General features: G+C 38.9%; 2 protein-coding genes and 1 long non-coding RNA gene across 3 annotated transcripts in view; 1 reads left to right on the top strand and 2 right to left on the bottom strand.

The window, feature by feature from the left end:
* LOC144633685 (neuropeptide Y receptor type 6-like) overlaps nt 1-2553 on the bottom strand; it is a 43736-nt gene extending 41183 nt beyond the window's left edge. The window contains exon 1 of the mRNA XM_078492542.1: nt 2351-2553. The gene's annotated coding sequence lies outside the window, so the exon portion shown is untranslated. The remainder of the gene's footprint in view (nt 1-2350) is intronic.
* LOC144633660 (eukaryotic translation initiation factor 3 subunit B-like) lies at nt 2001-22658 on the top strand. The gene is made up of 20 exons (XM_078492505.1): nt 2001-2204; nt 4174-4369; nt 5066-5185; nt 5475-5532; nt 6517-6645; nt 8117-8274; nt 9137-9185; nt 9356-9438; nt 9636-9702; nt 10424-10470; nt 10965-11103; nt 14103-14174; nt 14603-14675; nt 15253-15375; nt 16338-16416; nt 17167-17305; nt 18505-18630; nt 19442-19519; nt 20698-20806; nt 22115-22658. The coding sequence occupies exons 1-20, from the start codon at nt 2030-2032 to the stop codon at nt 22210-22212; spliced, it is 2118 nt and encodes a 705-aa protein (XP_078348631.1). The 5' UTR covers nt 2001-2029; the 3' UTR covers nt 22213-22658.
* LOC144633713 (uncharacterized) lies at nt 17145-23294 on the bottom strand. Its single transcript, XR_013567093.1, has 2 exons — nt 23161-23294; nt 17145-17372 (listed from the first exon to the last, which is right to left on the bottom strand). It is a non-coding gene; the product is annotated as an uncharacterized LOC144633713 (long non-coding RNA).
* Between the last annotated feature and the right edge of the window lie 512 nt (nt 23295-23806).

Consider the following 23806-nt stretch of genomic DNA (forward strand, 5'->3'; position numbering starts at 1 on the left):
ACATTTTAAAATGACCTGATTTAGATTTATAAGCAGAAAGATATAAATTTGACATTATTTTTCCCTATTCAGCAACCTATCTCAGGCTAAAAGGCCAAAATTGGAACCTCATCACAGACCTGGAAGGAAAAAAATGGAACCCCTGATCCAGCAGCACATACCCGTATAGCATACGTAAAAGGTAGTGCCCCCCTCCCTGGGTGTTAAACTGAGATAAATGCTGGGGGTTACTTACAATGATGGACAAGCAACCATCCAGGGGAGTAGCAATTATACTCTTTACAGTGGCTTGATGCTATAGAATCCAGGATGAACTCTAACATGGATGAGCCACTTGATAGCCTGTGTACAGCCGTCCCGCTCCGCTACTTGACTCCTCCAATTCTTTTGACTGGAACAGACTAACCCAGTTTTGAAGATAAATTGACTTTAGTGAAAAGTTATTAAATATCTTCATCAATCGACTAGTCTACCAAAGTTGAGACTACTGATTTTGTGTTGACACCCAACTCTTTTGATAAAGAATTATGTGCAAAAATTAAAGAAGATAATAAGATAATCTACAATTTACTTACAAATGTCTAACAAGAAAGAGAAATTTCAATGCTGTTACACAGACCTTAAAAAAGAAATGAGCTTGCAAGAAGCACAGACCCCTACTACTCTGAGACCTTTGAAATGCAATTTTGTTTTATCAAACTGGTACTGGACTCATACACAAAAAATAATAATGCATAGGTACCTCCAGTAGCTTTCATTTAACCTTAGTGAATTGGACTGAGTTACAGCCTGTGGCAGGCATTCAAATGGGAGGAAGAGGGAAGAAGTTAAAACACAAAGCGTGACACTGATCCCCTCCTATTGAGCTTCACACTTCAAGTTTCCCCCCTGCATCCCCTTTTAATGCCTGTCAATGATGCCTGTCACGCAGGCAACAAATGAGTGCTTTGGGTTAATCATGGTATTGGAATGCATGCTGTGTAATTTCTGAAGATGTTCTGTTACTTACACTTCACATACTGAAGGGTGGAGTTAGGTACAAGTTCAGTTTGGGAAGCTGGTGGAGATGGGTGAGGGCCCCGTGGTTGGTGGGGGGGGGGGGGGGGGGTAATCACCAAAAATTTGGATGGGGTGTGTGGCATGCTTCTTGTCACCCTTACCTTACTTCAGACCAAAGTATGTGATTTTCATTTTCCTTACTCTTTTTCAGACTGACAAAGAATTCGATACACTATTCCCACTAGACTCAAAAGAGAGTATGTTTCTTCTAAAAAATGATACCCAGTTCCAGACATGTCCAGACCAGATTTCACAAGCTAAGCAAACCCTATATCTGACCAAAATGACCAAATCAAGTGTAGTAACATAAGGTTAGTATTGCAGACCAAAAAGGCTATAACCGAATTTAACCATACACCCGCTTTCTGCTCATACAAGGAATTCCCCCTCCCCCCGGAAGTGAGGCCCCCAGTCCTTATCTTGAAAAACTTATCAATCAATCAATCAATCAATAAAATTTATTTACCCTCGGAGCTGACGGGGGCTGGCTAGGCCCCTAGCAAAACATATGCTAATATGCCGAGAAAATAAATTACAAATGTAAAAATATATACAGAACGAAAAATTCATAATAAATAAGACATTTTCCGCTAGACATTTTCCGCTAGTTGGCTGCTCTGTCTCTCTTTCAAAACTTCCTTGCAATTGTGTTTTCCTTTTGAACAAACAGATCGGCTGCCAAAATTAAACTTTATAGCAAGAAAAAAATAAAATTCCCCTGAGTATGAAAAGCAATTCTTAAAATTAAAATGGAAACACCGAGACTTTGTTATCATACCTGTTAGTAAAAGCCATTAATGACATGAAGAAGCAAATAAAAAGCGGATTTTTCTCCTTTGCAAGATTCACAACAAAATTTGTCAAAGAGCTTCCCTAGGCCCTCTGTTCGCACTTCGCGCCCTGTGGCCACTCGTCCCAGGCCCTCACACTACACGTCACTGTGCACGTGTTTCTCTGTGCGCTCGCGGCCATGATCGGGAAAATGGCGGACGAGAAAGAATTTGAAGAAAAGACGGGCGGTAGCGGCTCAGAAGAAGAAGACGACGATGAAGAAGATAATATGGCTAACGGTAGAGACGTTGTCGATGAAGACGAGTCGGAGTTTGACGATCCAGAGGGCTTTGTAGACGATATAACAGACGAAGGTAATTTTATAATTCGACCCGTTTAGTGGGTTTCCAAAGAAATTTCTCTAATTACTTTATTTCGCCTGATTTTGGAGTTCTTGCTCATCTGTTCAGCTAAGAAAGCTTCTAGGATAATGTTAAGTTCCAAATTTTCTTTTGCTTACCTTGTTTCCTTAGTTTTAATACCGCGTGGTGGTGAAATTAATTCTGTAGCCGGCATGTAGAATAAAAGACTTGAATTGTAATTGAATTCTGCCCGGTGTCGCCTCTAATCCATGTGTTTTATTTTAGTTTTATTGTAGGATTCCCCTTCCTTACCTTTGTATTTGAATTAAAAATGACTGTCTGCTATAAAAAGCTTATTATTCGACGCTACTATTATTACTGTTCTTTTTGGTGAAGTAGTAAGTTTCATGTAATATTTATAGCTTTACTACTAACGACAATGCATAGTTTTCATCTTAGTTGTTGCCCAGAAACAACACAGTAATTCTGTGTATTGGTTCTAACATCTGGTGATCCGAAAATCATGTTTTGTCTGTGATGGAATATTATTCATTATTACACATGTACATGTATGGGTCTGTATAATTTCATAGCTTTACCAATACCGTGCAGCCAAGTACGTTTTAAAAAATACTATCTAGATTCTATACCCTAGGATTTCGTCGAAATTATATAACTTTAGGTACTGGAACAAAATGTTTGTTTTAAATCATAAAACTGTGAATATTTACAGTGTGTTTGTTTATTAAAGTCATGAGATATTTGTTGTAATTTACTAATTGCTTTTGGTTTGAAAATGTTATAAACCTGTTTGATTTTTATTTCCTTTGTTTCAGATTATGGTAATGAATATAAGACAAAGGATAATAAAAAACAAAGTAGCTAGAAAAATTCAAACCAAAAACAAATTTACATAACGAACATGTATACTTGTACATCTTTCACAATTTATGGCTATGGAAATTTTGGTTGGCTTTTTTAAGGCATGTTCTAAAACCCGAAACAAAGAAATGAGCGAAACCACCGAAATAAGGCCGCTGAAATGGCTGAAACAAGCGAAACCAAACAGAATCACCAAAACAAGCAAAACCATTACCATTATTAAGATATAACCGTAAACAGGCTAACCGAAGTGCAAAGTAGGCTAACCGAAGTGAATAGTAGACTAACCAGAGTGCATAGTGGGCTAACCAGAGTGTATAGTAGGCTAACTGAAGTGTATAGTTCAGTATGTGGCAGCCATCTTGAAGTGTTGCTTGTTTCGGTGATTTCGTTTGTTTCACTTGTTCCAGTTTCGGTGGTTTTACTCATTTCGTTTCGGGGATTTTGTTTCATTGTTTTGAGTTTTAGTACATGCCGTTTTTAATGCTATATGTTACTAATTGTTTAGCAAAAACTTATAAGGTTTTGGTTACCTAAATAAAGGCCTGGTTCAACTATAAATCTTTTGATGATAAGAAACAAATTTCTATGTAAATGTTGGCATGTCAACCAGTTTTAAGGTACATTGCTACTATTTTGTAACTGGGTAAATACAAAACAGGAGCTGTTTCTAAAATGAAAATTAATGTATATACTGTGGTTCAATTTTATCCTTGGTACAATCTGGTATTTTCCTTTTGTTTACATTCATTATATATTACCATACACCAGGATAAAGGAAAATACCAAATTGTGTTGTTCCAGAAAATATCCATACCCCTGCCACAGAAGGTTTTTTTGCTTTGAAAATTCTGGTTAAGCCCCATACTTCCCTTTAAAAATTTTGGCTTTTGAGACCCCCCACTCCCCCCCCCCCCCCCCTCGGAATTTCTAGTGATCTTCCATGAGGTGGATATGGATATTTTCTGGAACTGCATATTGTACCAAGGGTAAAATTGAACTGCAACATATGTATTGCTTATTAGATTTTTAAAAATATTGTTGGTGAAAATTAAAGGGGTTCTCTAAACTTAAGACTACTTTCATTATTTCTGTTTAGAACTCTTGGGAGACATCTTGGCAGAAAAACCTGTAGAAGTCCAAGGAACAGATTGCATCATCGTTGTGGACAACGTTCCTACCATCCCACCAGACAGGCTGGAAAAGCTTAAGAATGTGATCAGAAAGGTGTTCTCTAAGTTTGGAAGGATCGTCACGGAGCATTATCCACTAGATGATAATGGCATGACTAAAGGGTAAGCCAGGAATAAAACTGCATATTGATAAAGAAGTTCTTCTGATGTCCATATGCTTCTTTTAATGGTAACAAAGAAAAATAAATGCCAAGTTAACTTAACCTAGCAGACTGCTATTTTGAATTGTGTATTTAACCTACATATACCGTAGTTATTCGGTTATAAGGCGCACGGTTTTTTCGAGAAAAATCTGTTTTTCTGTGGGAAGTTCATGCCAAAATTGGGGTGCATCTTAGCCGAGTATTTTCGCCCAACAAAATCTTATGACCGCCATTTTACCGGAACTAACAGTTAAAACAAGAGAAATGAAAACACTTAATGTTGGTTATTGACTTTTACAGTATTAAAGATACAAGGAACATTTAAGGTTAAACGCAAAGTTTATTATCGCGTATATAAAACGAGTTTTAGTAACACCTGTATATGCCAGCATTTGGTTGAAATTAGACAAAGAAAATCAAGTGAAAAATAGTGAAACCATTGAATGCAGGACATAAATGTAGTACTTTTTTTAATAAGGATGAATATTTATTCTCTGAGAACAACAAGTTTTTGATTTCATTATTCAAAATCTAGGTTGGTAGGTACCTGAACCTACTTTACTGTACTACAAGCCATCTGAGAGAAAATGAAAGTTTGTGATAGGCCGTTGTCTACATTACTTTTGTATTTTGATTATGGTATTGTGATTTTCAGGTTTATTTTCTTGGAATTCTCTAATGCCAAAGATGCTGCCCAGGCAGTAAAGACAGCCAATGGTTACAAGTTAGACAAACATCATATATTTGCTGTCAATCATTTTGAGGATTTTGACAAGTAAGTCTTTCTTGTTGTATTAACTGAAGAATAAACTTTCTTCATTCCTAAAATATTTTCTTTCCATGTACATTATACAAGGACTGAATGTTTATTGGCGATAGAATTGCTTTGAGATGTTGATCCTGACATTTTGACTGCAATACTGCCAGTCTTCATAAGGTGACGAGGTCGATTGTTTGCGCATCACTATTTATGCACGCTATTTATTCACATCTTTAATGACATACATTATACAAACTTGAAATTTTTCATAGGATGTATCAAATTGACAAAAACTTCTTTTTAGATTGGTGAGCCTCACAAAGGACTGGGAAACGCCTACAAAACAACCCTATGCTGAGCAGGTAAGTTGACTTGGTTCTATAACATTTGTTTTTTTGTTCAGTTCTTTTGTTGAGTTTAGTGTTAGGGCCTGTTTACATGATTCCGGAATGACTTTCATTCCGGAACGAAACTCGTTCCGGAATGAAGTTCGTTCTGCATTCACATGACAGAGTCGACCGGTTCAACCAAAGGCATTTTCACGTGCCCGGTTTTCGCGCGAGATCAAAACAAGGTGGCGCATGTTTTGCGCGAGATCAAAACAACATGGCGCATGTTTCGCGCAAACATGTTTTTGTGCCCATTAATGGCCGTATCTGCGATTTTAACGAGTAATTTGACCATAGAGCTGCTTCTTTGGGCTAAACAGTAAATGCTATTACGTTTTTTCGCTTTGAATTCAAACTGTGGAGTCCGTATGTGGTTTCATGAGTTGCGATTTCATCTTGAAACGAAATTCGTTCTGTGTTTACATGATACCAGAATGAAATGTCATTCCAGAACGAAACTTTCATTCCGGAATGAAAACCGGAACGAACTCATTCCGGAATGACTTGACTTTCGTCTCGGTATCATGTAAACAGATACAGAGAAATGTATGGGGATGGAATGAACTCGTTCCGGAATGAAAGTCATTCCGGAATCATGTAAACAGGCCCTTAGTTTTAGAAATTTTTTTTAGTACATTGAAGCAAGTGATGAAGTTCTCCTAAAGCCAGTTCTGCTACTGAATTGAAGTGCTGAGAACTGGGAGAGAATCAGACTGATGCTTTTTACTCAATAAACTCAAAATATTAATTCTCCACACTGAATTTCATACATTTCTATTAGTGTTAGCTTCGAGATTTTGTTGATATGTCAAGAAAATCTCCAGACCTTTGGTCATAATTTGTTGTCTTTCTTCTCATCAGCTGTCTGTTCAACAATGTGCTGTCACTGTAAAGGGAATTGCATGTTGATCACTCTCAAGAATTAAAAGATTAAAGCTGGATTTTCTTTATTTTCAGGAAAACCTAAGATCTTGGCTTTTAGATCCAGATTGCAATGATCAGTATTCTGTGATTCATGGTGGAGGCGATAAAGTTGGAATCATGTGGAACACTCCACAAGAACCCATCCTATCGAAGGAAAGAATGGTAAGTTGTAACATGAAGACAAATAAGAACTCAACTTCTACTTGTACAAAATCATATAAAGACTACAGTACCTGTGACATGCCTAAGAGTGACAACCTCTCCACCTTTCCTTGTCTGGCAATCTCATACCTCAAGTCTTCATTCCTAACTGCGCAAGCTTGACAAAACAAGCGACTGTCTAACATTTCATTGCAGGATCGATTTTGATTGGTTTTGAAAACAAGAAAAATGGCTTGTTAGTAAAACACCATGAAGTTCGTTGAGTCATTTTGAAAGCTAGGCATGCGCTATTCAGCCAGAAGTCCTGTATTTTCAGACTACCTATCAGAACTTTCCAGGGTCTCTTGTTTCATGACTGCTGGTCAAGGGGAATGAAGACCCTGGGTACGAGGTTGCTTGTCTGGTCTCAAGACTGAGTGTTCTGTAGCAATAGCAGATGAAAACAGTGCACAGTCTCATCTCCGAAGGGCATGACCTGTTTGGTCAGCACCAAAAATATTGACCTCGAGCTAGTTGTAATTTTTGAGCAATTTCAGACACATCATCATCTTTTCCTTTTCCCTGATTTTTCTGGCTGACTCCAATTTGAACCAGCCAGAGGCCAGAGTACATGTATTGTTAGAAATGGTTTTATTGACTTTATTTGTGTTAACTGTTAATAAAAAAAATCAGCAGCATATGATGAAGCTCTCCTTATGCCAGTTCTGCTGCTGAAATAAAGTGTTGAGAACTGGGAGAGAAACCAACTGATAACTAGCTGCCATGTGTGGTCCTTGTGTTTGTCTTAAATGAAAACTAAAGCTCAAACTTGCAAGCTTAACAGAAATTGCCATCAAGAACTAGCTGCAAAACCGAATTCACAGTCGATTCCACTCCCTACATGTTTAATGTAGTTAGCTTACTGTGCTTTTCAATTTTTGAAGTTCAACTAATGATCTAATTGAATTTCTGCTGCCGTCAATCATAATTACAAAAAAGTCAACAAAATTTGGGGGAAAAGGCAACCCTTTGAAGTAAGCTTTTTTCTGAGAGGACCACGTGCATGTTGGTGGTTGATGGCAGTTTAAATGCAACTATTCAGGCTTAAGTGTGTGCATGTTATTGAGAAACGCAGTAACAAACTGCTATGAACAACTGGATGGGTCCAGGTGGAAAGATGCACTTAGCAAGTGTTTTGTCACAAGAACAAGGATCAGCCTCAAACTACAAATCTGGCATGCAAACCACATACTTGCAGGGATGTCGCCTAGGGCTGGCTGCCGGCTAATTTAAACGGCTGAAATAGAACTTAAATCTGGCTAAAATTTTCACCTGAAAACAGAGACTTGGGTAAACTTTTAGAGCTGCCAAGGCCAGAAAAGCCAGCTGGGCTTGTTGATGAGCTGGCTTAGTGTTTTCGTAGCTACATCCCTGTACATTTAAAGCTCAAAACAGTTTTACTGAGTGTATTTACTTTTGTTGAATTCTGCAGAACTGGACTGAAACATATGTACGATGGTCACCTAAAGGCACGTATTTAGCCACACTCCATCACCAGGGTATTGCCCTGTGGGGTGGGGAAGAATTCAAAAGGCTAATGAGATTCAGCCATGCTGGAGTTCAGCTTATAGACTTCTCACCCTGTGAAAGGTAGGGTTAATGAGTACATTCTTGATAATATACCAAACATACAATGAAGGCACGTAATATATACAGAGGATGCTCCAGGTACCCGGTAAAGGTTAGGTTAACTTTACCTACCTTTAATCCAAATGTTCAATTTAGGCACACATGTGTAGAGGATTATGCTCTAGACACATTCACATGTTGCATATTGGTTAGTCAGTCCGTTTTCAGTTTAGGTTAATTTTTATAATGCAGGGCTGTAAACAACAGTCGGACATCAAAACACTCACTCACTCATCCTCATCGAGCCCATGAGGACTCTTGAGGCCGGCCAGAAAACTGCGCCACCCATCCCGGTCCGCCGCCGATGCAACAGCAGCCCCCCACGAACGCCAACCCAGCCGGTTTCTTTCTGTCTCCACGGTTCTTCTCCACGTTTTTCTTGGCCGGCCTCGCCTCCTTTTACCTTCAGGTGCCCATGTTAGTGCAGTCCTCGAGATGTTGGCTGTTTTGACGGTTGGACATCAAAACACTGGCCGACCACAATTTGCCAATGTCTGACGAAATTCCAACTGTGGCCAAACAGAATGTCTGGACAACTTTTTTTTGCTTTCTAGTGCAAACACCAATGTTCTGCATTGACAATGCGTTAGATTAGCAGGTTCATATAATGTCCCACCTCACTTATGTTTTTTTTTTACCAATCAAAATGGTGACTTAGTCAGACATATGTCCTTTCAAGGGGAAAACATTATTTGCAGCCTTGATAATATTATGTTGTATGAATCATAAAGGATTGCATCTCATATATTACAATGGATGGTCACTTTTAGTGGGGCAAAATAAATTTGTGAGGAGTGTTATGTGCATTTCTTTCTTGTTGCAGGTATTTGGTGACATTCAGTCCTCTGCCTGATAATCCTGAAGATCCACAGGTACTGTATACCTTGCTGTCTCACATGCACCGCTTAAAAAAAAACCTGAACCCTTACTAGGCACTTTTAAATTCTTCCAGCTACTTAATATATTTTTTGACTATTTTTTAACCCAAGTGTGGTTTTAAAAGTTTGAGAAACTAATTGTTTGTCTTACATTTATCTTGCAGGGTATTGTTATTTGGGACATGAGAACAGGAACTAAAAAGAGAGGATTTATGTGCGGAGACCAGTCTCAATGGCCAGTGTTTAAGTAAGTTATTTCATGATTCAAGGGAAGTTATAGTACAAGTATTACTTGTTCGGGAATTAATTTAATTGAGGCACAACAGTATGCTACATGTAAGTGAATAGCTAAAATTAATGTGTGGAACTGGATGGCTGTACTTTGTCTTTACAATTTTTCTGATTGTACTACAAATGTTTTTATTATTTTGCTTTGCATAATAGATGGAGTGCTGAGGGCAAATATTTTGCTCGTTTAGGAGAGGACAGCATTAGTATATATGAAACACCGGTGGGTTGTCAGCTTGTAATTAACCTTTAAAGTTGTGTAGTCAACATAGAAATTCTCCTTACCAGTCTCCATACATTTTGTATAGTAAAGTTTAGAGAATTGTTGTAACCATCCAGACAATTTCCCTAAGATGGCTATGTGCTTCTTAACGTTGTCATGACTGTGTATTTGACTTTTTACAAGGAGAAATTTGCTAGCAATGATTCTTGCCTGCACCGAGGCTTTTATACTGCATCTTTCAATAACAGGCAAACTCTGAATTTCAAAACCCAACTAACAAATGGGTTTTTCAGCGCCGTCAATTATAACTATGGCTACAGCCAATGAACCATGAAAAACAGAAACAAACAAAATGGATCGGAATCTACCAATCACAACTTACAGACTTGACCTTTTGCATTGGTTGAAGTGAACTTCTGTTTCCTGAGAGCTCTGCTTAGATGAAGGAGTTTAGCGAAAATGAAGCCGTTGATTTGTTATTGGTAGGGTGCAGTAAGGAGTTACGGTAAAAAGGAAAATAAATTCTTGTAGTTTAATGTTCCTTTATTTTGTGTTAATAAATTAAACTCCCTACAAGAATCTTTAGAAGGATGTGGTTTCTAGATGTAATTGCAAGCCGAGTCCCACCTGGATTACACTAGTTAATGAATTGTAATTAGGACGTTGCTATTTGATGATGACTAAATTTAATGAAATTGTGTTATAATCTACTTTTCTGCAGTCTTTTGGTCTCTTAGAGAAGAAAAGCTTAAAGATCCAAGGTGTCAGGTAAGGTCCCTGCATCTTAACAGTACCTTCTTTCAGCTTTTTTAGGAAAACCATACAATGGTATTGTTAGTAGAGTTATTCGAATGAAGTCAGACATGAACCAAAATAATTATTTTAGCTGTTTACAATTCAAGCAATTCTAAAGAAGCATTTACAGTACAAAGTCACAATAATTGTTGTTGTTCTCAATGTGCTGCTTCATACATGTAGCTCAGAAATGTTAGTCAAGCATTGTACTGATTATGCAAAAAGCAAACTTTAAGATTCAAATCCTGTTGGAGAAAACACAATTACAAGGAATATTTCCTTATCTACCAGTAATTAATATATACAATATTAATCATTATTATTCCCTGAAAACCAACGTCTTCTCTCTAGAAAAAAGAAAAAAAGTCGGTAAGACTGTTACTGCATTTTACTTTAGGGATGAAACACAATGTTGTTTAGAAAATACTTATTAATAAATGTGTGCTTTGTGTTTGTGCAATCAACAGGGAGTTTGCCTGGTCACCAACAGATGATGTGATAGCATTTTGGGTTCCAGAATATAAAGACACTCCAGCACGTGTGACACTTATGGAGATTCCTAGCAGAAAAGAAATTCGTGTTAAAAATCTGTTTAATGTGTCTGAGGTACATCAACATGTTATGTTTTTACATCAGTGTTGTACAAAAAAATTAATGTAAGCAGTAAGTTGTTTATGTAAGCAGCCGGGTTCGCACGCATCTTGAGGTAATTGTGAAGAACAGCTCCCGCTAACCGACTGTCGGTCAACTGTCGGCCGACAGGTTACCAACAGACTACCGACAGGCCACCGACAGGTTACCGACAGTTTCCCAAAACAGAAACTTTACTGTAAAACTGAGCAGTAAACACAGAAGTAAACCCGACACAGAAAGCGATTAAAACAGATAAGACTTATAAACATTGTATTTCATTGTACTACGGTACTTACTACAAAACAAATCGTCTCCTCGCCAAGATTTTCTTTTATACAAACTTCAATCTCTTATAAATATATCACCTACGTAACTTTATGTCCATAAGCCAAGCAATGAAATCACGTTCGAAGATGATTTTATCCAAAAATCAGGCCAAAACAGTGCAAAAACTTCTCCACACACTCTCCACACACGCACTCACTGAAGTCGCCCTAGAATCCTTTGCGACCCCTTCCGAGGGGGAATGAGACTAAGTTAACCAATCCAATATGGCGGACAGAAATGGAGTAGCTGTGTTCGCGTAAATTCTCCGGTCGATTTCGGCAGCGCAGAAGCTAGTTTTAGGCTGTGATGACCGAAACTCAGGAGTATATACCTTTCCTTTCAATCTCTCATAAATTTTGGGGTCCGTTACGGAGGAAAAACATAAAGAAACAAAAAGGTTAGTGTTACCGTATAACCGACAACTTACCGACATCTTACCGACACCTTACCGACACATCACCGCCTGTCGGCCGGCTGTCGGCCGACAGTTGGCCGACATCATAGCCAAAACCTGTCGGCAGGTTGTCGGCCGACAGACGACCGACAGCCGGCCGACAAACGGCCAACAGACGGCCGACAGACGGACGACAAATGGCCGACTGTCGGTCGACAGACGACCGACAAACGACCAACAGTCGACCGACAGTCGGTTAGCGGGAGCTGTTCTTCACAATTACCGTAAAAACCCGCAGATAAGCCGCACCTTTTTGCCAAAAATTTTCGCTCGAAAACGGGGGTGCGGCTTATCTGCGGGAACATTCGGAAAAGGTGCCGTAAATTTTCGTGAACTGATGCTAATTTATGGAAAATAATGTAAATTAATATAACATAAAACTACAAGAGAGTACCGGTCATTGCTTTTGCAAGTTTGCCAGCTCCTATACTGTTTGCAATGTCGACAATGGCCTATAACTTTAACAGTAATATTGATACTTTACGAGCGAGAGAATACAGTAAAAACCCGCGTATAAGAACCTAGAAATTAAGAACCTCCTGGCAGAAATTTGCTTCCTTAATACCCCAAAAGGTTCTTATATGTGGGGTTAAACTATTTTATTTATAATACAATAACTGTATTTTATCAAAAAGGATGTCTTTAGAGATCAAGAATTGCACAGGGAAGCTAAAAAATGCCAGTAAGTACCCCAAAATATAAGAACCTGTTTTGCCAAACTCTAAAAAAGCAGGTTCTTATACGCGGGTTTTTACTGTACCACGAGTATTCACGAGTAAGATGGCCAATTGTTTCTTTCTCATTTTGCACTTTGATGGAAAATTTGTCGAACTGATTGCGAAACTCTCTTCATGCTACGAGTTTATCTCCAATAGATGGCACCCAAATCTCTTTAATTTGTCGATATGATAGCCACGAAACCCAAAAGCCTCCATTGCCATCTTGTTTTGCTTTACGTTCTCGCCCTAGTCCCATATTTCGCGTCCGATCAAATGCCTGGTTACTAAGCTACGAACGTTCGGCAAACGCAAGTTCTTGTTGTTGTGACCCAAAAATGTATGGAAAAACTGCATTGAATGAAGAAATACCTGTCAACAAATGCCAGAAAAAGATCACCCATAATATGCCAAAGTTGGTTTTCATTATATTAAAGAGCTCAAATTGTGGGTAGGACTGAAGCATTTTCTGTTTCAATGTTCATTGAGTTTACGTTCGATGAAGAAGACTTCCAAACGACTCGACTTTGGATTTTCTTTGATTTACTTTCAAAAAACTTTTTTTCCAACATTTGAGTTGTTAAACTCAGGGTGCGGCTTATCTGCGGGTGCGGCTTATCCGCGGGTGTTTACGGTACCCATCTTGAAAACCCTTGAATTTCAGGAGTTTGATTTCAAGGCCTTGAAAGTACTTGAAATCAGTTTTCAGCCCTTGAAAGTCCTTGATTTTTTTATTGAATGTCAAAAGGCTTCAAGGCAATGAGAAGACTGCCAAAATAAGCGATTTTTTTAGTTCTTCAGCAAGCACATCAATGACACAACAGACTGGAAATCGTTAGTTTCCAGGGTCCTGGAAAGTCCTTGAAAAGACCTTGAATTTTTGGCCTGAAAAAATGTATGAACCTGGGGTCAAGTGAACCAGAAGTGAATTACTGGACTAAAGAGATATAGAGTTTGGTTTGAAGTAGAAAAATCTTAGTACATTAGTAAGTTTGAGATGGCCTGAATGTCAAACTGACATTTGGCAACTCTTCAGGTCTGTTTATAGCAAAAGTCATGTCATTTTCTCACGATGGTAAACAGCTTTCCAGACATTGCCATAAATTGCAGTACAGGTTACATCAGTTTCACAGTCTATATTATTCCCATTAATATTATAATCATACCTCTTGACTATAAATAAGCAATTGTGATTTTGCCTATTCGTTTGACCTACGAGTGGGCTCCCATTTGCCAAGCACGCGAGCGGTGAAGCCACATATTTTTCTTTGCTCAGGCAAAGTGAAAATAAAAAGTTTACAGAGATAAAAGCAGGTTTACTGTCTTGGCGCTTCTGTGCCAGACTCTCTCCACCCCCCAGATTGCTTCCCTCGCTGAATTACTCTTCATCCCTCGCCCATGACCCAAGGGTGACGATGCTCGCAGGCTTCTAGTCATTGTAAAAAATTGTCCTGTGTACTTATTTTTGATTTCAGTGTAAGATGTATTGGCAACAAAAAGGAGATTATCTTGGCGTCAAAGTGGATAGGTACACCAAGAGTAAAAAGGTTAGCGACTAAATGATTTTAATAGAGACCAAAATTAATGATTGGTAACTGTAGTTATGTAGAGGCAGCATGTGATGAAGCTCTCCTTATGCCAGTTCTGCTGCTGAAATAAAGTGTTGAGAACTGGGAGAGAAACTAACTGATAACTAGCTGTCACATATGATCCTTGTGTCTGTTGTACAGTCATGTAAATTAAAACTGAGGCTAAAAAATCACTTCATAGAAACACTGTCAGTTCTGCTGTTGAAATTAAGTATTGAGAACCAGGAGCTGTTATGCTTTTTGTACCTTGTGAAAAGGCTGTCAAACTTTATTATTTCTGTTGTGTGATGTTGATCAGTTTATTAATTTGCTTTGTCTGCCTAATGCTGTTAAGTATTTTTGGTGCAATTTTTCATTATGGATCTTGTTACCATGTATCTTTGTAGGGCCTGTATTACAACCTTGAACTGTTCCGTGTACGTGAGCGGCAAATTCCAGTTGATGTTGTGGAAATGAAAGGTTGGTTTGCTTCAGTCAAAACCTCACTAACAGCCTCCTCTCTATAATGTCCAGCTCTTTTTACAATGGTGTGGGAGGCACCGTGGCCTAATGATTAGTGCGCTGGACTCTGGATCGAGCTGTCCAGGTTTGAGCCCTGGCTGGAATCATGATTGTGTTGTGTTCTTGGACAAGACACTTTACTCTCCCAGTGGCTCTCTCCACACAAGTGTATAAATGGGTACCGGTACTGGCAATTTAATGTTGGGGGGTAACCCTGCAATGGACTACCATCCCATCCAGGGGGGAGTAGAAGTACTCCTAGTTGCTTCATGCTACTGATGGGCCACTAGGCTCGAACGCAGAATTTTTTTTACAATGGCCAGAGTTTTTTTGACCTAACTGTGTGCTGATCCATACACATAACTCTTATTGAAACCGCTGTACAACTTCGTAAAGAGGTTCAATTGATACCTTAATCAATTGTTAAGTGTCCTCAAAAATTCATGACTTTTGTAGGTCTTCAATAATTACTACTTGATACTTTCTAGACTGTGGTATTAAAATAACACTGCTTTTTGCATCTTCCCATCTACAGAGGCTGTTAGTGCATTTTCGTGGGAACCAGGCGGCAGTAAATTTGCTATAATCCATGGTGAAAGTCCAAGAATATCAGCCAGCTTTTACACATTGGAAAAACAAGGAAGTGTTTCACTTCTAAGTGAGTAACAAAAATGCTAAAATACTGTACCTGGAATGTACCCCTTACCTTTTGAACCTTGCCCATGTGATAGGCAATCTAGACTTGCCCCAAGTCGCTCGTTTTTTCTTTGCATCTATAGTTACTTAAATAAAATCGCTTTGAAATCAAGCGCAAAAGACCACTTGAGTAAAATCGCCTTTGAAATCGCGCGAGATTCACTTCTGTGAACGCGCGCGCGAAAGAAAACAAATGACACTTGCCGAGGAATGGCTCGGAACGAGCGACTTGTGTCACTTGCAGGAAATCGATTCTGGCTGACGTTTATTGCCGCGAAAAATTGTGTGCACTGAATTGGTTTCTTTTACCGTATTGACGTCAGTTTCATGGTGCCTGTGTTCACAGGCTATATTCAGATGAAAAGAAAGACTGCACATTTATGCTGGATTTTGAAGGTCTTTCAAAAATATAGCTTTTGATCTCCACCCTAAGCTCAATTACCAGCCTGGTCCACTGTTTGGGGAATGACCTGTGCTCCTCCCCAAAAGACAGCTGGGTGCATGGATTGACCCCTTTTCGTTGTCTGCGTCGATTTTGTGCTGATGTAGGGTTATTTCTAATGTATTATCACTTTGCAAAGTAGTGTCTCATCTCTCAACAGTTTTGCATCTGATTGAGAAGTTAAGCTACAAAATTATTTAGTTAATGATAAAATGATTCTTGGGAAAAGGTTGATTTTATGAAGCAAGTGATGAAGTTCTCCTAAATCCAGTTCTGCTACTGAATTGAAGTGCTGAGAACTGGGAGAGAATCAGACTGATGCTCTGTTATTTAGGAAGCCTATGAGAAACCACAAGGCTTTTAAGAACACTTTAAGAACACTTCAGTATTTAAGGAATAAGCCTTGATGTTAACATGCTCAATAAGCTGGCATTCTGATGTTTAGCAATATGTTTATTTGTATCTCTTGTTCTTGTCTGCAGAAACATTTGATAAGAAGCAAGTAAACAGTATATTTTGGTCACCTAATGGACAATTTTGCATTCTTGCTGGTCTTAGAAAGTAAGACTATCTAACATACATATTTTAACATGGCTGGTTTTCTTTTTTTAGTGCTTTCAGTTCTAAGTTCAAAATTAATTTTCTCCCTACTGATTGTCATTCATTTCTTTTGATGGTGGCTGGGAGAATTTGGTGACACAACAAGACACAAACACACAATCTTCAATTCTTTTCTCATTGCCAGTCTTCACAATGTACTGATGTGTTCTGTACACTAGTCTTGTAGATTTAAGGCTGTGTTCACACTTGGTGCCTGAGTTCAATTCTCGCTGGGCACTAATGTGAACATGTTATTTTTTCAAGTATTCAGGCCATAATTCGGGCACGGTGCCCATGCCTGAGTACAAGGCCAGGAACTTCTCCTCCGGCACCTAAGGGTACTTTGGTTTTCTGTGTCTGAACATGCTTTGTTTTTGCTTGTTGCTCAGATACCAGGGCTCGACACTTAAGTGTAAACACAGCCCAAGGGTGCTTGGGTACCTTAGTTTTCTATGTCTGAACACACTATTTTTTGTCGGTTGCTCAGTTACCAGTACTTGGGCACTAAGTGTGAACACGGCATAAATTATGATTGTTCAAAGCAATGGGTGACGAAGCTCTCCTTTTGCCAGTTCTGCTGCTGAGACATTCAGTTATGCTGAGATCTGGGAGAATAACTATCTGACATTGCTGTCTGCATTAAGCGCACCTCTTAAAAATTAACAAGAATCAAGTTGTCACAATTTCAATTTTATTTTGTAATTTCTTCAGCATGAATGGTGTTTTAGAATTTTATGACACTTCTGATGTGGTATGCATGAACCAAGCGGAGCACTTTATGGCCACTGATGTAGAATGGGACCCTACTGGTAGATTTGTTGCCACATCAGTGAGTTGGTGGGCACATAAGGTAAGCATCACACTCCAGCCTTTTCAAATAACTCGTTACAGCAAGAAAGTACAGCTTTAGTTTAAATCTGGGTCACACAAAAGTTCAGGTCATGGGTTAAATAAGCTTCCTTAACTGGTGGAGTCATTTCGTATAAAGCAGATGCCTCTACGTAAATAGGCCATTACTGAGTTACCCTTTGCTTCTGTTTCAAAACGAGTCCACGTGCGGAACCATTCAAATAAAAACGAGTTTGATTTGCATGAAAATGGACCTGTTTATAAACCTCGTTTTCGTATGAATTGTTTCGCACGTAGACTCATCTTGAAATAGAGGCAAAAGGTAACTCGAAAATGGCTAAACCAGTTGATTTTTATACCTGATACCCCTTCAGATATGTTAATGGATATGAGACAATAAAAAATAAAGATCAAACTGGTTTTAAAAATTTCGAACCAAAGATAAACATAAATCCTAACATGTGTATGGTTTATTCATATCTCATTGGTCAAAAGTTAGTCGGCATTGGGGGCTGCCTCCTGACTAACGCCACTTTTACTAAACAATTGTACTGGTGGTCGTAATTTGTCTAAAGGAGGAACATCAATGTAGGCAAGGTCTTCAGTGCCAGCTTATTTAAAGTGGGCTGACACTCATGTTTACGTTTACAACATTATTTTACATTACACAGTCATTTCACGTGGGTGGAACAAGAACTTTCATTGGTTATGTTCAATAATAAATAATGGAAATAACCAATGAAAGGTACTTGTTGAGCCAGCAGTGTTCAGCGGATGTTGCTAGGTAACATAATGTTGACAAGCTGTCACAAAATGTTTGGATTTCTTCAGTTGTAGAACAACAAGAACAAAATTAGAGCCTCTGCCTTTTAAAATCGCTCCCACTCTTTTGGCGTAAGTTTATCTCGGCCCAGTTATCTTGTTGCTCAACATCTGTTATGAGAACATGAGCAAATTTGTGAATCAATAGCTGACTTTTGGTCATCATCTTTTTTCCTTTCAAGAACGCATAGGGCAAGCTACCTTTCTCGCGAAATTCGGCTCTTGAACTTTCACGAAATTAATAAATAAATGAAGGCGTTCGTTCGTTCGTTTATTCATTTAGTTCCTGCAGCAAAGAACACTTAGGTTGCTCTTGAGCTACACTTTTCAACATTGTTAATTAACTTGACATGCTTTTTTTTCTCTTCTTCCTTGTAGGTAGATAATGGCTACTATATCTGGTCATTCCAAGGAAAGCTTCTACAAAAACACGCTTTAGATCAATTCTGTCAACTTCTGTGGAGGCCCAGACCCCCTACTTTACTCTCTGAAGACGATATTAAGGTGAGTTACTGGCATTCTCTCCCCAGAACCGCTTGTTGCTCTTAAGGCCCCATTTACATGGAAAGAGGATGATCCTAGCACTAGGATCATCCTCCTTTCATGTAAAATAAAATGATCCTAGTGATAGGATCATCCTAGTACTAGGATCATCCGAGCGCCATATGTTTTCACCTTTCAGTTTACATGTGAAGGGTTGTATTTGGCCCTAGCGCTAGGATCATCCTAGTGCTAGGACCATCCTATCTGAGATGAGGGATGATCCTAGCACTAGGATCATCCTAGCGCTAGGGCTAGATGCAACCCTTCACATGTAAACTGAAAGCTGAAAACATATGGCGCTAGGATGATCCTAGTACTAGGATGATCCTATCACTAGGATCATTTTATTTTACATGAAAGGAGGATGATCCTAGTGCTAGGATCATCCTCTTTCCGACAAAGCCTGTGCACGAGAAACAAGTCGCTGTGGGGACACATGTTTTGATTGGCCAGATTCAAACAAATCAACCGTTTTAAAACCTTGTATAACATATGGATTTTAACACGGTTTGCACTATTGGCTATTCCTTTTGTTAAAATCCAGCCAATTAAATTATGCCTCCCCGAAGCCACTTTCAACTCTGCGGACGAGAACAAGTTTCTGGGTGTTCATTCGGTATATAAACACAAACCCTAACTTCTGCAAATCTCGAGTCATTATTGTGAGCTTTACATGACGAATTTTCTGTGCAGTTTGTGAGGTAAACCTCTTGCACCCGAAAGTTGTTTGGTATGTTCATTATTTAATTGTGCCTACTCTGCTATCTTTTAGAATATCAAGAAGGACATCAAGAAATACCAGCGCATGTTTGAGATCAAGGATCGAATGAGCCAGTCAAGAGCTTCGAAGGTGATAAAAACAGGCTTTTTTCACTTACATGTAGCATTCGTGGAAAAATCACAATCTACTCTATCTTCTCTGTGGTTCAGTGTTTGAGCGGTGTTCTGAGAATTTCTTAAAATTTATTTGATGATTTATATGGCCCATATTGATAAACGTAACATATGAACTCTAGCTTCGCAGAGAGAGTGATTTCGAAAAAGGATTAAACATGTTGATACGAGAATTGTGTAAGAACTCAAAGGGATCCAATCTTTAATAAGTGACAAAAGTGTTGACACATTGCTATTTTAGGCCCTGCTTTACTGTAATTTGGTCTAATAATATTTCACCCTTTGGTCCCTCTTTTCCAGCCCCCTTCCCCCTATCAATGTTGTAGGTTGTTTTTGAAAGCCCTTTGCTACAATCATTCCACCTTGGATGGGGGAGAAGGCTTATTTTGGCAGAGTGTGATGAAATTTAAGAACTAGTGTTAAATTTGCCATAAAAACTGCAAGGTGAAGTCAATGTGTCAACTACTTTTGACTAAGATTGTTGCCTTGGAAAAGCAAGCTTGGGTTTTCAGTGGAGCCATGTTGTAATCCATTTCCATCCTTGCCATCGTTAGTCATTCTCACTTTCTTACGAGTTCCTATCATTTGTTCAGTACTGCTCAACAAAATAAAAGCGTTATTTACAGGTTTCCTACGATACGTATGACTTTGAATTACTACTGTTAGAAACCTCCATCTTGGCATCACTGCATGACACTGCGGTGTCGGTTGCAAACGGTGTATGTCTGGAGGAACAGTGACGCGAGGACGTCTTCGGGGCTGAAGCTGTGTTTTGCTTTGACCCAATCCTAAATCCTTGCTACAAATAACGATTGAATGTCACGAGAGCTGTCTGTCTGTCTGTCTGTCTGTCTGTCTGTCTCTCTCTCTCTGTGTCTAAGACAGGTTTTTTTTAGGGGGGTGGCGGGTTTGTGGGGTAAGATTAAAAGCCGTAGCCGGTCGTGATTTACGGAAAGGGATTAAGACTATGGCTACCTGGTTTCTTTCGGAACTTTCAAGGACAGAACCAAGCGAGTCATTTTTTTTTTTTTTGCCTTGACGTATTACTGTTTAAATTTTAAGGTTATTTCTCTAGTATGTCGGACTTTAACTGTTGTAGTGAAACGTCAACGTCGTGTATTGTTTCCTCTCCAGGAGTTGATTGAGAGGCGGCGGCGAAAGATGAAAGACTTTCAGGGCTATAGGCAAAAGAAGAACAACGAGTTTGCGCAGCAGAAGGCACAGCGCTTGGAGTTACGTAACGGTAAGAAACCCATTCAACGTCTCATTTGTCATGGCAATGTCATCGGCTTGTCAAGCGTTATGATAAACCCTCCATCTTGGCATCGCTGCATGGCATTACGGTGTCGGTTGCAAACGGTGTATGTCTGGAGGAACATTGACGCGAGGTCGTCTTCGGGGCTGAAGTTATGTGGTGCTTTGGCCCCTTCCTTAATCCTACGCTACAAATAATGATTTTGTAATGAGAGCTCCGTTCGGTACTTCTGTCTGTCGGCCGGTCCGTCGGGCCGTCAGCCAGTTGGTCGGGCCATCGCTCGGTGGTTTTCGGCGCTATTACTTTTAACTGCTGAAGGCTTTTGAGGGTTGTTACTTCAGGAGAAGATTGTTGCTCCTAAATGCTCTTGCCTTTTTGGGGGGGGGGGAGGGGGAAGCTTGTCCAGGGGCGGACAAGTGACGAGCAAAAAAGAAACTCGTCGTCTCACTCTAGTGGATAATAGGAACCTTCAGTTCGGAGTACGAGTACGACTTTCGAATTTCAATCCAGTTACGTTATCAGAGCACTCACTCCTCCCTGTTGCTGGCCATTTGAAGAGGAGACTATTGGTATGAGATTGGTGTGAAGTGTGAGAATCAAAAGCATAAGCACTACGTTTAAAAAGTCATACTCAATCTCCTACTCGTACTCCGATCTAAAGGTTCATATTGTCTTGATGCAATAACAAATTCTCAGAACTGGCATTAGAACAAATGTATTGCAATACGTAAGGAGAATTTAGGCTTGCCACTAAAATAATTAATAGGGAATCCACCAAGAAGTCGAGTATTATTTATTTAAGTCGGACAAAAATCGAGTGACAAAATAATTTAAATCCTATTGCGTTATTTCCTAGGGCAGTTTTGATGCGTTATCAAAGCTTCCCAATCCGACACCAACAACAATTTTTATCAGAGTCTGAGAAAATGAATTTCAAAATTCACGAGCTATAGGCAAAATCTCACGTGTAGCCATTTTGTAAAATCGTCGTTAAGAGATTCAGTGGAATTTAGTGGAACTTCGAAATTGGCTTTCGTTGTTTGGTGTTGTTAGAAAAGATACCTTTTGATAAGATATTGGAAACAGTAGCACAAAAGCTTGCAATAAGGTGTAAATAATTTTAGTACATAATTTTGTCCAATAACTACTCGAAGTCCTGTCGGATGAAACAGGATCAGAGAACAAGAGAAGTTTCTCCTATTCGTTAGTTAGTGGCAAATGCAGTTTGTTTTAGTTTTGTGTGTATAGATCAGTGTTGAGGCTCATTCCTTTTCCTTTCCTTTCCTTTCCCTATAGGTATTGAAACAGATGAGCTTGATAGCAACGCAGAAGAGTTTGAAGACGAGTCGGTGGAATTCTTTATTAAAGAAGAGATCACCGAAGTGGAGGAGTAATCCAAACGAATTGTCCGTCATTTTCCCGCGAGCGAGCGAGTGAGCGCTGCTTTGTCACGAGTGAAGAGAAAAAAAAGAGTTAATTGATCCAAAATATTCCTGTCTCGGCCGAAGCCGAAAAACTAGTGCCTGTTAAATATTAACCGGCACTTTTCATTATATTAGCGAAAGAAGTTCTGATTATAATATTGTTTTTGGTAGTGTGTAGTGTCAATTTGTTGTCCCGAACTGTTGATTTTTTGGTCACAGAGAGACTTTGATTTTCCAGCCGTAGAAGTAACTGTAGGTTTTAACTGTAGCTTTAGAAATGACTACTAAAAGTTGTAGCTTCTTACCGAAACGCGAGTTCCTGTTGAGGATCTTGCATTGTTCGATTGAACTTACAATTTTCAGAAATCATAATTTCTTTTTTGCTTATAGGAAATTAAAATGGAATATCATGCGTTTAGTCTCGTTGTTGCTGTTGTTTTTGTTTTTTATAACTACGCTGCTAGAGAACGGGCCTTGATATAGCAATGGTTGCACAAACATGGTTATGACAAAGGCTTTAAAGTCTGGATAACTTATAAAGCCCTTGTAAACACCATGTGGATAAGTCTCAAATGTTTCAGTTATGGAAAAATTCTAGAGTTTTGTCAGTGTAAAGTTTGTGCTAATATCTGAATTTGGAAGTATGTTTGGCTTGTGAGAGATGACATCCAGACAGTAGACAATACAGTACATTGTATAATATGTCGACCCTAAAAGATCAAACTTGATTTGAAAATGTAATTAACTGTTAAACGCAGTTAACTGGAACTGTTAAACGCAGATGCCTGTACGTACCTTTCTAATAAATTCAAATAGTTTCCAGGAAATTCAGAAACCATCCAGGTTGAATAGCGGAATTCAAATCATGATATATTGCCGTACTAACGTATTAGCCTTCAACAAGAAAAGATAACTAACCTTTTAGTTCCGTTTATCTTTTTTCCTTTCTTTGAAACTCTGCAAGCAATAACCATCTACAGTGTGTTCAGAGGAAAAGCTTATCCCTTCACAAACGCGCACCTGAAACAAATAATTTTTGTTTTGCAACTGAAAATTTTCTTTATGACACAACAAAGAAGGAAAACCGCGCGTGCATAAAATCAGCCAATCAGATTCGTTCTGGTTCGATCGAAAGCAGACGCGCGCGCTGCACACTCGGCCCAGTTTTGTTTTTTATCAAAATTAAAATTCCTGCGCAGCGTAGGTGCTAAATGTATGAATGACAAAATAGGTAAATACTACGCTGTAGTCAAAATACTTTTCCCGACGTTCCGGCAATGCTGCCTTCTTCAGGGGGACAAAACTATTTCACCGTTAAAAAGTCCGTTTATAACTCACGTATTTCAATAAAAGCTTAGCGCGCGCGACAGCAAGCAATAAGACAAAGATATAAGATAAGACATAAGATATAGATATCTTCCAAGTCAATGCATTGCAAATAGCGAAATTTATGTTTTACTATCATAACCAATTATTGCCCCCGATGTTTCTCAATTTTTTTCTACTAGTAATCAATTACACAGTTATGATACAAGAATAGCCAAGTGTTATATCGACCACATCA

Source organism: Oculina patagonica, chromosome 12 (genome assembly GCF_052425735.1).
Source record: "Oculina patagonica isolate OP01 chromosome 12, crgOcupat, whole genome shotgun sequence".
In the NCBI taxonomy this organism is placed as follows: domain Eukaryota; kingdom Metazoa; phylum Cnidaria; class Anthozoa; order Scleractinia; family Oculinidae; genus Oculina; species Oculina patagonica.

What these genes read in the sequence shown, in the direction of transcription:
- LOC144633660 (XM_078492505.1), top strand. Translation starts at nt 2,030, where the DNA reads ATGATCGGGAAAATGGCGGACGAGAAAGAATTTGAAGAAAAGACGGGC. An exon ending in GATAATGGCATGACTAAAGG is followed by an intron (nt 4,370 to 5,065) that starts GTAAGCCAGGAA and finishes TGTGATTTTCAG; the next exon opens with GTTTATTTTCTTGGAATTCT. An exon ending in TTAAAGATCCAAGGTGTCAG is followed by an intron (nt 10,471 to 10,964) that starts GTAAGGTCCCTG and finishes TGCAATCAACAG; the next exon opens with GGAGTTTGCCTGGTCACCAA.